The 13,159-nt window shown below is 49.4% G+C and overlaps 1 protein-coding gene across 2 annotated transcripts in view; it reads left to right on the forward strand.

Moving 5' to 3' along the window:
* Window positions 1–13,159, forward strand: part of NUF2 (NUF2 component of NDC80 kinetochore complex) — a 104,922-nt gene that overhangs the window by 78,397 nt on the left and 13,366 nt on the right. For both annotated transcript variants that reach the window (XM_069737446.1, XM_069737447.1), the window contains exons 5-7: window positions 568–629; window positions 713–810; window positions 892–965. In XM_069737446.1, coding sequence (XP_069593547.1) covers window positions 568–629; window positions 713–810; window positions 892–965 — 234 coding nt within the window. The remainder of the gene's footprint in view (window positions 1–567; window positions 630–712; window positions 811–891; window positions 966–13,159) is intronic.

Below are 13,159 nucleotides of genomic sequence, written 5' to 3' on the forward strand. Positions count from 1 at the left end.
ACTATGTCTCTCTATCCCTGGTGGTTCTGTGGCGTGCGCTGTGCCTTCACCAGGTGGTGCTGCTGTGTGCACTATACGCTCCTTCCCCCCTGGTGGTGCTCCTGCTGCAACGTTATGCTGCGCCCTTCCCTCAGCGGTGCTCGTGCTGCGCCGCACCCTCTCCCTGGTGCTGCTTGCCCTCTTTTCCCTAGTGCTGCTGAATGCACTGTATCTATATCCCTGGTGGTTCTGTGGCATGCACTGTGCCTTCACCAGGTGGTGCTGCTGTTTGCACTATGCGCTCCTTTTCCCTGGTGGTGCTCCTGCTGTAATGCTATGCTGCGCCCTTCCCTCTGTGGTGCTCCTGCTGCGCCGTACCCTCTCACTGGTGCTGCTGCATGCTGTGGGCCTCGCTCGTCAAATCCCTTGGTGATATGCTCCTTTGGACAACTTGTGCTTCCCAGAAAAGCATAATTGTATTGGGAACTCTGCATTAAAAGATCCAGTTATCGGTTTTACTTCCGTATCTGTCTCTAATCCTCTTTATTATACGCTGGTAACTGATTCTGTTCTGTCGGTATAATATAGGGACCGCTTCTTGCCGCTGTGCCTCATATATGACTTTCACCCATCTGATGTCCTAAATCCAAGTAAGTACCATCAGTTCTAGTGTTCCATAGATCGCAGCCTGCAGAGCTTTCTACTGACTTGTAGACTTTCGTCCTTGGTTTAGAAGGGAAGAGGACCGTCCACTTGCTGAGTGGAATTGTAAACTTCTTCCATTTCAGGGAAACTCGTAAAGTGGTCTACACAACCTTCTGCTTAAACTACGTGAGTAAGGACCACTACAGGCTGACACTTCTGCTGCTGTCGCCCAATGTCTACATTTGTCACTGATTTTTAATTTTGTAGAAATCAATTGTGGACAATATAAGCCAACAGCAGAAGACAATTCAGGAGTTCGAGGCTAAAATTGAGAAACTCTCGTAAGTCTTTTCAGAAGTTACTTCTCTCTGACCATTTTTATCTGCGTCGTCTTCATGGAGTCCTCTGCAGTTTGTAGAATGAGTCCACAGCGCAGAATTCTGCCAGCGCTCCTCTTTTTCACCATTCCCCTTCTTTCCCATAATGCTTTGTCCACCGTGTCCAAACTAACTTCTTCCCCAAATAGGAAGCCCACCTCCCATCCTAGTATGTAGTTTAACAGAGAAGGGACATTAACCCTTAACTGGGTTTTCTCATCTTCTTAAATGGGTAAAAATGTATGCAAAGGCATCTTTGCAATTTACTTTTCATTAAAAATCCTCTCTATTCTGAAAGACGGAGGGAATTTTAATTTTATAGTTCACTGCATTGTAGCGGATATGACCAGACTCCTAATCAAGGAGTGCAGTACAGTGAGTTACAGGATGTGCTGCTGTAGATGGAGGCAGAGGAGAGGACGGGCAGTAAAGCGAGTTGCAGGACATTCTGCTGTAGATGGAGGCAGAGGGGAGGACGGGCAGTAAAGCGAGTTACAGGACGTGCTGCTGTAGATGGAAACAGAGGAGAGGACAGGCAGTAATGTGAGTTACAGGACATTCTGCTGTAGATGGAGGCAGAGGAGAGGACGGGCAGTATAGTGAGTTACAGGATGTGCTGCTGTAGATGAAGGTAGAGGAGAGGACGGGCAGTAATGTGAGTTACAGGACGTTCTGCTGTAGATGGAGGTAGATGAGAAGACGGCAGTACAGTGAGTTACAGGACGTGCCGCTGTAGATGGAGGTAGAGGAGAGGACGGGCAGTAATGTGAGTTACAGGACATTCTGCTGTAGATGGAGGTAGAGGAGAGGACGGGCAGTAATGTGAGTTACAGGACATTCTGCTGTAGATGAAGGCAGAGGAGAGGACGGGCAGTAATGTGAGTTACAGAACATTCTGCTGTAGATGGAGGCAGAGGAGAGGACGGCAGTACAGTGAGTTACAGGACATTCTGCTGTAGATGGAGGCAGAGGAGAGGACGGCAGTAATGTGAGTTACAGAACATTCTGCTGTAGATGGAGGCAGAGGAGAGGACGGCAGTAATGTGAGTTACAGAACGTTCTGCTGTAGATAGAGGCAGAGGAGAGGACGGCAGTACAGTGAGTTACAGGACATTCTGCTGTAGATGGAGGCAGAGGAGAGGACGGCAGTACAGAGAGTTACAGGACATTCTGCTGTAGATGGAGGCAGAGGAGAGGACGACAGTACAGTGAGTTACAGGACATTCTGCTGTAGATGGAGGCAGAGGAGAGGACGGGCAGTACAGAGAGTTACAGGACATTCTGCTGTAGATGGAGGTAGAGGAGAGGACGGGCAGTAATGTGAGTTACAGGACATTCTGCTGTAGATGGAGGCAGAGGAGAGGACGGGCAGTACAGAGAGTTACAGAACATTCTGCTGTAGATGGAGGCAGAGGAGAGGACGACAGTACAGTGAGTTACAGGACATTCTGCTGTAGATGGAGGAGAGGACGGGCAGTAATGTGAGTTACAGGACATTCTGCTGTAGATGGAGGCAGAGGAGAGGACGGGCAGTAATGTGAGTTACAGAACATTCTGCTGTAGATGGAGGCAGAGGAGAGGACGGGCAGTAATGTGAGTTACAGGACATTCTGCTGTAGATGAAGGCAGAGGAGAGGACGGGCAGTAATGTGAGTTACAGGACATTCTGCTGTAGATGGAGGCAGAGGAGAGGACGGCAGTACAGTGAGTTACAGGACATTCTGCTGTAGATGGAGGCAGAGGAGAGGACGGCAGTACAGAGAGTTACAGGACATTCTGCTGTAGATGGAGGCAGAGGAGAGGACGGCAGTACAGTGAGTTATAGGACATTCTGCTGTAGATGGAGGCAGAGGAGAGGACGACAGTACAGTGAGTTACAGGACATTCTGCTGTAGATGGAGGCAGAGGAGAGGACGGGCAGTACAGAGAGTTACAGGACATTCTGCTGTAGATGGAGGTAGAGGAGAGGACGGGCAGTAATGTGAGTTACAGGACATTCTGCTGTAGATGGAGGCAGAGGAGAGGACGGGCAGTACAGAGAGTTACAGAACATTCTGCTGTAGATGGAGGCAGAGGAGAGGACGACAGTACAGTGAGTTACAGGACATTCTGCTGTAGATGGAGGAGAGGACGGGCAGTAATGTGAGTTACAGGACATTCTGCTGTAGATGGAGGCAGAGGAGAGGACGGCAGTACAGTGAGTTACAGGACATTCTGCTGTAGATGGAGGTAGAGGAGAGGACGGCAGTACAGTGAGTTATAGGACATTCTGCTGTAGATGGAGGCAGAGGAGAGGACGGGCAGTACAGAGAGTTACAGGACATTCTGCTGTAGATGGAGGCAGAGGAGAGGACGGGCAGTACAGAGAGTTACAGGACATTCTGCTGTAGATGAAGGCAGAGGAGAGGACGGCAGTACAGTGAGTTACAGGACATTCTGCTGTAGATGGAGGCAGAGGAGAGGACGGGCAGTACAGTGAGTTACAGGACATTCTGCTGTAGATGGAGGCAGAGGAGAGGACGGGCAGTACAGAGAGTTACAGGACATTCTGCTGTAGATGGAGGTAGAGGAGAGGACGGGCAGTACAGTGAGTTACAGGACATTCTGCTGTAGATGGAGGCAGAGGAGAGGACGGGCAGTAATGTGAGTTACAGGACATTCTGCTGTAGATGGAGGAGAGGAGAGGACGGGCAGTACAGTGAGTTACAGGACGTTCTGCTGTAGATGGAGGTAGAGGAGAGGACGGGCAGTAATGTGAGTTACAGGATATTCTGCTGTAGATGGAGGAGAGGAGAGGACGGGCAGTACAGTGAGTTACAGGACATTCTGCTGTAGATGGAGGCAGAGGAGAGGACGGGCAGTAATGTGAGTTACAGGACATTCTGCTGTAGATGGAGGAGAGGAGAGGACGGGCAGTACAGTGAGTTACAGGACATTCTGCTGTAGATGGAGGTAGAGGAGAGGACGGCAGTACAGTGAGTTACAGGACGTTCTGCTGTAGATGGAGGCAGAGGAGAGGACGGGCAGTACAGTGAGTTATAGGACATTCTGCTGTAGATGGAGGCAGAGGAGAGGACGGGCAGTACAGTGAGTTACAGGACGTTCTGCTGTAGATGGAGGTAGAGGAGAGGACGGGCAGTAATGTGAGTTATAGGATATTCTGCTGTAGATGGAGGCAGAGAAGAGGACGGCAGTACAGTGAGTTACAGGACATTCTGCTGTAGATGGAGGCAGAGGAGAGGACGGCAGTACAGTGAGTTACAGGACATTCTGCTGCAGATGGAGGCAGAGGAGAGGATGGCAGTACAGTGAGTTACAGGACATTCTGCTGTAGATGGAGGAGAGGAGAGGACGGGCAGTAATGTGAGTTACAGGACATTCTGCTGTAGATGGAGGCAGAGGAGAGGACGGCAGTACAGTGAGTTACAGGACATTCTGCTGTAGATGGAGGCAGAGGAGAGGACGGCAGTACAGTGAGTTACAGGACATTCTGCTGTAGATGGAGGCAGAGGAGAGGACGGCAGTACAGTGAGTTACAGGACATTCTGCTGTAGATGGAGGCAGAGGAGAGGACGGCAGTACAGTGAGTTACAGGACATTCTGCTGTAGATGGAGGAGAGGAGAGGACGGGCAGTAATGTGAGTTACAGGACGTTCTGCTGTAGATGGAGGAGAGGATAGGACGGGCAGTAATGTGAGTTACAGGACATTCTGCTGTAGATGGAGGCAGAGGAGAGGACGGCAGTACAGTGAGTTACAGGACATTCTGCTGTAGATGGAGGCAGAGGAGAGGACGGGCAGTAATGTGAGTTACAGGACGTTCTGCTGTAGATGGAGGAGAGGATAGGACGGGCAGTAATGTGAGTTACAGGACATTCTGCTGTAGATGGAGGCAGAGGAGAGGACGGCAGTACAGTGAGTTACAGGACATTCTGCTGTAGATGGAGGAGAGGAGAGGACGGGCAGTAATGTGAGTTACAGGAAATTCTGCTGTAGATGTAGGAGAGGAGAGGACGGGCAGTAATGTGAGTTACAGGACATTCTGCTGTAGATGGAGGAGAGGAGAGGACGGGCAGTACAGTGAGTTACAGGACATTCTGCTGTAGATGGAGGCAGAGGAGAGGACGGGCAGTAATGTGAGTTACAGGACATTCTGCTGTAGAAGGAGGAGAGGAGAGGATGGGCAGTACAGTGAGTTACAGGACATTCTGCTGTAGATGGAGGCAGAGGAGAGGACGGCAGTAATGTGAGTTACAGGACATTCTGTAGATGGAGGCAGAGGAGAGGACAGCAGTACAGTGAGTTACAGGACATTCTGCTGTAGATGGAGGCAGAGGAGAGGACGGCAGTACAGTGAGTTACAGGACATTCTGCTGTAGATGGAGGCAGAGGAGAGAACGGCAGTACAGAGAGTTACAGGACATTCTGCTGTAGATGGAGGAGAGGACGGGCAGTAATGTGAGTTACAGGACATTCTGCTGTAGATGGAGGCAGAGGAGAGGACGGGCAGTAATGTGAGTTACAGGACATTCTGCTGTAGATGGAGGCAGAGGAGAGGACGGGCAGTACAGTGAGTTATAATAATAATAATAATCTTTATTTTTATATAGCGCTAACATATTACGCAGCGCTTTACAGTTTGCACTCATTTCTCATCGCTGTCCCCGTTGGGGCTCACAATCTAGGTTCCCTATCAGTATGTCTTTGGAATACAGGACATTCTGCTGTAGATGGAGGAGAGGAGAGGACGGCAGTACAGTGAGTTACAGGACATTCTGCTGTAGATGGAGGAGAGGAGAGGACGGCAGTACAGAGAGTTACAGGACGTTCTGCTGTAGATGGAGGTAGAGGAGAGGACGGCAGTACAGTGAGTTACAGGACATTCTGCTGTAGATGGAGGAGAGGACGGGCAGTAATGTGAGTTACAGGAAATTCTGCTGTAGATGGAGGAGAGGAGAGGACGGGCAGTAATGTGAGTTACAGGACATTCTGCTGTAGATAAAGGCAGAGGAGAGGACGGGCAGTACAGTGAGTTACAGGACATTCTGCTGTAGATGGAGGTAGAGGAGAGGACGGCAGTACAGTGAGTTACAGGACATTCTGCTGTAGATGGAGGAGAGGAGAGGACGGCAGTACAGAGAGTTACAGGACATTCTGCTGTAGATGGAGGCAGAGGAGAGGACGGGCAGTAATGTGAGTTACAGGAAATTCTGCTGTAGATGGAGGAGAGGACGGACAGTACAGTGAGTTACAGGACATTCTGCTGTAGATGGAGGCAGAGGAGAGGACGGCAGTACAGTGAGTTACAGAACATTCTGCTGTAGATAGAGGCAGAGGAGAGGACGGGCAGTAATGTGAGTTACAGAACATTCTGCTGTAAATGGAGGCAGAGGAGAGGACGGGCAGTAATGTGAGTTACAGGACATTCTGCTGTAGATGGAGGCAGAGGAGAGGACGGCAGTAATGTGAGTTACAGGACATTCTGCTGTAGATGGAGGCAGAGGAGAGGACGGGCAGTAATGTGAGTTACAGGACATTCTGCTGTAGATGGAGGAGAGGAGAGGATGGGCAGTACAGTGAGTTACAGGACATTCTGCTGTAGATGGAGGCAGAGGAGAGGACGGCAGTACAGTGAGTTACAGGACATTCTGCTGTAGATGGAGGCAGAGGAGAGGACGGGCAGTACAGTGAGTTACAGGACATTCTGCTGTAGATGGAGGAGAGGACGGGCAGTACAGTGAGTTACATGACATTCTGCTGTAGATGGAGGAGAGGACGGCAGTACAGTGAGTTACAGGACATTCTGCTGTAGATGGAGGAGAGGAGAGGACGGGCAGTAATGTGAGTTACAGGACATTCTACAGTAGATGGAGGCAGAGGAGAGGACGGCAGTACAGTGAGTTACAGGACATTCTGCTGTAGATGGAGGAGAGGAGAGGACGGGCAGTACAGAGAGTTACAGGACATTCTGCTGTAGATGGAGGCAGAGGAGAGGACGGGCAGTACAGTGATTTACAGGACATTCTGCTGTAGATGGAGGAGAGGAGAGGACGGGCAGTACAGTGAGTTACATAGTAACATAGTAACATAGTAACATAGTTAGTAAGGCCGAAAAAAGACATTTGTCCATCCAGTTCAGCCTATATTCCATCATAATAAATACCCAGATCTACGTCCTTCTACAGAACCTAATAATTGTATGATACAATATTGTTCTGCTCCAGGAAGACATCCAGGCCTCTCTTGAACCCCTCGACTGCGTTCGCCATCACCACCTCCTCAGGCAAGCAATTCCAGATTCTCACTGCCCTAACAGTAAAGAATCCTCTTCTATGTTGGTGGAAAAACCTTCTCTCCTCCAGACGCAAAGAATGCCCCCTTGTGCCCGTCACCTTCCTTGGTATAAACAGATCCTCAGCGAGATATTTGTATTGTCCCCTTATATACTTATACATGGTTATTAGATCGCCCCTCAGTCGTCTTTTTTCTAGACTAAATAATCCTAATTTCGCTAATCTATCTGGGTATTGTAGTTCTCCCATCCCCTTTATTAATTTTGTTGCCCTCCTTTGTACTCTCTCTAGTTCCATTATATCCTTCCTGAGCACCGGTGCCCAAAACTGGACACAGTACTCCATGTGCGGTCTAACTAGGGATTTGTACAGAGGCAGTATAATGCTCTCATCATGTGTATCCAGACCTCTTTTAATGCACCCCATGATCCTGTTTGCCTTGGCAGCTGCTGCCTGGCACTGGCTGCTCCAGGTAAGTTTATCATTAACTAGGATCCCCAAGTCCTTCTCCCTGTCAGATTTACCCAGTGGTTTCCCGTTCAGTGTGTAATGGTGATATTGATTCCCTCTTCCCATGTGTATAACCTTACATTTATCATTGTTAAACCTCATCTGCCACCTTTCAGCCCAAGTTTCCAACTTATCCAGATCCATCTGTAGCAGAATACTATCTTCTCTTGTATTAACTGCTTTACATAGTTTTGTATCATCTGCAAATATCGATATTTTACTGTGTAAACCTTCTACCAGATCATTAATGAATATGTTGAAGAGAACAGGTCCCAATACTGACCCCTGCGGTACCCCACTGGTCACAGCGACCCAGTTAGAGACTATACCATTTATAACCACCCTCTGCTTTCTATCACTAAGCCAGTTACTAACCCATTTACACACATTTTCCCCCAGACCAAGCATTCTCATTTTGTGTACCAACCTCTTGTGCGGCAAGGTATCAAACGCTTTGGAAAAATCGAGATATACCACGTCCAATGACTCACCGTGGTCCAGTCTATAGCTTACCTCTTCATAAAAACTGATTAGATTGGTTTGACAGGAGCGATTTCTCATAAACCCATGCTGATATGGAGTTAAACAGTTATTCTCATTGAGATAATCCAGAATAAGATCCCTCAGAAACCCTTCAAATATTTTACCAACAATAGAGGTTAGACTTACTGGCCTATAATTTCCAGGTTCACTTTTAGAGCCCTTTTTGAATATTGGCACCACATTTGCTATGCGCCAGTCCTGCGGAACAGACCCTGTCGCTATAGAGTCACTAAAAATAAGAAATAATGGTTTATCTATTACATTACTTAGTTCTCTTAGTACTCGTGGGTGTATGCCATCCGGACCCGGAGATTTATCTATTTTAATCTTATTTAGCCGGTTTCGCACCTCTTCTTGGGTTAGATTGGTGACCCTTAATATAGGGTTTTCATTGTTTCTTGGGATTTCACCTAGCATTTCATTTTCCACCGTGAATACCGTGGAGAAGAAGGTGTTTAATATGTTAGCTTTTTCCTCGTCATCTACAACCATTCTTTCCTCACTATTTTTTAAGGGGCCTACATTTTCAGTTTTTATTCTTTTACTATTGATATAGTTGAAGAACAGTTTGGGATTAGGACATTCTGCTGTAGATGGAGGCAGAGGAGAGGACGGGCAGTAATGTGAGTTACAGGACATTCTGCTGTAGATGGAAGCAGAGGAGAGGACGGGCAGTACAGTGAGTTACAGGACATTCTGCTGTAGATGGAGGAGAGGAGAGGAAGGGCAGTACAGTGAGTTACAGGACATTCTGCTGTAGATAGAGGCAGAGGAGAGGACGGCAGTACAGTGAGTTACAGGACATTCTGCTGTAGATGGAGGAGAGGAGAGGACGGGCAGTACAGTGAGTTACAGGACATTCTGCTGTAGATGGAGGCAGAGGAGAGGACAGCAGTACAGTGAGTTACAGGACATTCTGCTGTAGATGGAGGAGAGGAGAGGACGGGCAGTACAGTGAGTTACACGACATTCTGCTGTAGATGGAGGCAGAGGAGAGGACGGCAGTACAGTGAGTTACACGACATTCTGCTGTAGATGGAGGCAGAGGAGAGGACGGGCAGTAATGTGAGTTACAGGACATTCTGCTGTAGATGGAGGAGAGGAGAGGACGGGCAGTACAGTGAGTTACAGGACATTCTGCTGTAGATGGAGGCAGAGGAGAGAACAGCAGTAATGTGAGTTACAGGACATTCTGCTGTAGATGGAGGAGAGGAGAGGACGGGCAGTACAGTGAGTTACAGGACATTCTGCTGTAGATGGAGGCAGAGGAGAGGACGGCAGTACAGAGAGTTACAGGACATTCTGCTGTAGATGGAGGAGAGGAGAGGACGGGCAGTACAGTGAGTTACACGACATTCTGCTGTAGATGGAGGCAGAGGAGAGGACGGGCAGTAATGTGAGTTACAGGACATTCTGCTGTAGATGGAGGAGAGGAGAGGACGGGCAGTACAGTGAGTTACAGGACATTCTGCTGTAGATGGAGGCAGAGGAGAGGACAGCAGTAATGTGAGTTACAGGACATTCTGCTGTAGATGGAGGAGAGGAGAGGACGGGCAGTACAGTGAGTTACAGGACATTCTGCTGTAGATGGAGGAGAGGACGGGCAGTAATGTGAGTTACAGGACATTCTGCTGTAGATGGAGGCGGAGGAGAGGACGGGCAGTAATGTGAGTTACAGGACATTCTGCTGTAGATGGAGGAGAGGAGAGGACGGGCAGTAATGTGAGTTACAGGACATTCTGCTGTAGATGGAGGAGAGGAGAGGACGGCAGTACAGAGAGTTACAGGACATTCTGCTGTAGATGGAGGCAGAGGAGAGGACGGCAGTACAGTGAGTTACAGGACATTCTGCTGTAGATGGAGGCAGAGGAGAGGACTGGCAGTAATGTGAGTTACAGGACATTCTGCTGTAGATGGAGGAGAGGAGAGGACGGCAGTACAGTGAGTTACAGGACATTCTGCTGTAGATGGAGGCAGAGGAGAGGACGGGCAGTAATGTGAGTTACAGGACATTCTGCTGTAGATGGAGGAGAGGAGAGGACGGGCAGTAATGTGAGTTACAGGACATTCTGCTGTAGATGGAGGCAGAGGAGAGGACGGGCAGTAATGTGAGTTACAGGACGTTCTGCTGTAGATGGAGGAGAGGATAGGACGGGCAGTAATGTGAGTTACAGGACATTCTGCTGTAGATGGAGGCAGAGGAGAGGACGGCAGTACAGTGAGTTACAGGACATTCTGCTGTAGATGGAGGAGAGGAGAGGACGGGCAGTAATGTGAGTTACAGGAAATTCTGCTGTAGATGGAGGCAGAGGAGAGGACGGGCAGTAATGTGAGTTACAGGACATTCTGCTGTAGATGGAGGTAGAGGAGAGGACGGGCAGTACAGTGAGTTACAGGACATTCTGCTGTAGATGGAGAAGAGGAGAGGACGGGCAGTAATGTGAGTTACAGGACGTTCTGCTGTAGATGGAGGCAGAGGAGAGGACGGCAGTACAGTGAATTACAGGACGTTCTGCTGTAGATGGAGGCAGAGGAGAGGACGGCAGTACAGTGAGTTACAGGACATTCTGCTGTAGATGGAGGAGAGGAGAGGACGGGCAGTAATGTGAGTTACAGGAAATTCTGCTGTAGATGGAGGCAGAGGAGAGGACGGGCAGTAATGTGAGTTACAGGACATTCTGCTGTAGATGGAGGTAGAGGAGAGGACGGGCAGTACAGTGAGTTACAGGACATTCTGCTGTAGATGGAGGAGAGGAGAGGACGGGCAGTACAGTGAGTTACAGGACATTCTGCTGTAGATGGAGAAGAGGAGAGGACGGGCAGTACAGTGAGTTACAGGACATTCTGCTGTAGATGGAGGCAGAGGAGAGGACGGCAGTACAGTGAGTTACAGGACATTCTGCTGTAGATGGAGGAGAGGAGAGGACGGGCAGTAATGTGAGTTACAGGACATTCTGCTGTAGATGGAGGAGAGGAGCGGACGGGCAGTAATGTGAGTTACAGGACATTCTGCTGTAGATGGAGGCAGAGGAGAGGACGGCAGTACAGTGAATTACAGGACATTCTGCTGTAGATGGAGGAGAGGAGAGGACGGGCAGTACAGTGAGTTACAGGACGTTCTGCTGTAGATGGAGGAGAGGAGAGGACGGGCAGTAATGTGAGTTACAGGACATTCTGCTGTAGATGGAGGAGAGGAGAGGAAGGGCAGTACAGTGAGTTACAGGACATTCTGCTGTAGATGGAGGAGAGGAGAGGACGGGCAGTACAGTGAGTTACATGACATTCTGCTGTAGATAGAGGAGAGGACGGGCAGTAATGTGAGTTACAGGACATTCTGCTGTAGATGGAGGCAGAGGAGAGGACGGCAGTACAGTGAGTTACAGGACATTCTGCTGTAGATGGAGGCAGAGGAGAGGACGGGCAGTAATGTGAGTTACAGGACATTCTGCTGTAGATGGAGGAGAGGAGAGGACGGGCAGTAATGTGAGTTACAGAACATTCTGCTGTAGATGGAGGCAGAGGAGAGGACGGCAGTAATGTGAGTTACAGGACATTCTGCTGTAGATGGAGGAGAGGACGGGCAGTAATGTGAGTTACAGGACATTCTGCTGTAGATGGAGGCAGAGGAGAGGACGGCAGTACAGAGAGTTACAGGACATTCTGCTGTAGATGGAGGCAGAGGAGAGGACGGCAGTACAGTGAGTTACAGGACATTCTGCTGTAGATGGAGGCAGAGGAGAGGACGGGCAGTACAGTGAGTTACAGGACATTCTGCTGTAGATGGAGGAGAGGAGAGGACGGGCAGTACAGTGAGTTATAGGACATTCTGCTGTAGATGGAGGAGAGGAGAGGACGGGCAGTACAGTGAGTTATAGGACATTCTGCTGTAGATGGAGGCAGAGGAGAGGACGGGCAGTACAGTGAGTTACAGGACGTTCTGCTGTAGATGAAGGTAGAGGAGAGGACGGGCAGTAATGTGAGTTACAGGACATTCTGCTGTAGATGGAGGCAGAGGAGAGGACGGCAGTACAGTGAATTACAGGACATTCTGCTGTAGATGGAGGAGAGGAGAGGACGGGCAGTACAGTGAGTTACAGGACATTCTGCTGTAGATGGAGGCAGAGGAGAGGACGGCAGTACAGTGAGTTACAGGACATTCTGCTGTAGATGGAGGCAGAGGAGAGGACGGCAGTACAGTGAATTACAGGACATTCTGCTGTAGATGGAGGAGAGGAGAGGACGGGCAGTACAGTGAGTTACAGGACATTCTGCTGTAGATGGAGGCAGAGGAGAGGACGGCAGTACAGTGAGTTACAGGACGTTCTGCTGTAGATGGAGGCAGAGGAGAGGACGGGCAGTAATGTGAGTTACAGGACATTCTGCTGTAGATGGAGGAGAGGACGGGCAGTACAGTGAGTTACAGGACATTCTGCTGTAGATGGAGGAGAGGAGAGGACGGGCAGTACAGTGAGTTACAGGACGTTCTGCTGTAGATGGAGGAGAGGAGAGGACGGGCAGTAATGTGAGTTACAGGACATTCTGCTGTAGATGGAGGAGAGGAGAGGAAGGGCAGTACAGTGAGTTACAGGACATTCTGCTGTAGATGGAGGAGAGGACGGGCAGTAATGTGAGTTACAGGACATTCTGCTGTAGATGGAGGCAGAGGAGAGGACGGGCAGTACAGTGAGTTACATGACATTCTGCTGTAGATGGAGGAGAGGAGAGGACGGGCAGTAATGTGAGTTACAGGACATTCTGCTGTAGATGGAGGCAGAGGAGAGGACGGCAGTACAGTGAGTTACAGGACATTCTG

Source organism: Ranitomeya imitator, chromosome 8 (assembly GCF_032444005.1).
Source record: "Ranitomeya imitator isolate aRanImi1 chromosome 8, aRanImi1.pri, whole genome shotgun sequence".
Classification (NCBI taxonomy): Eukaryota; Metazoa; Chordata; class Amphibia; order Anura; family Dendrobatidae; genus Ranitomeya; species Ranitomeya imitator.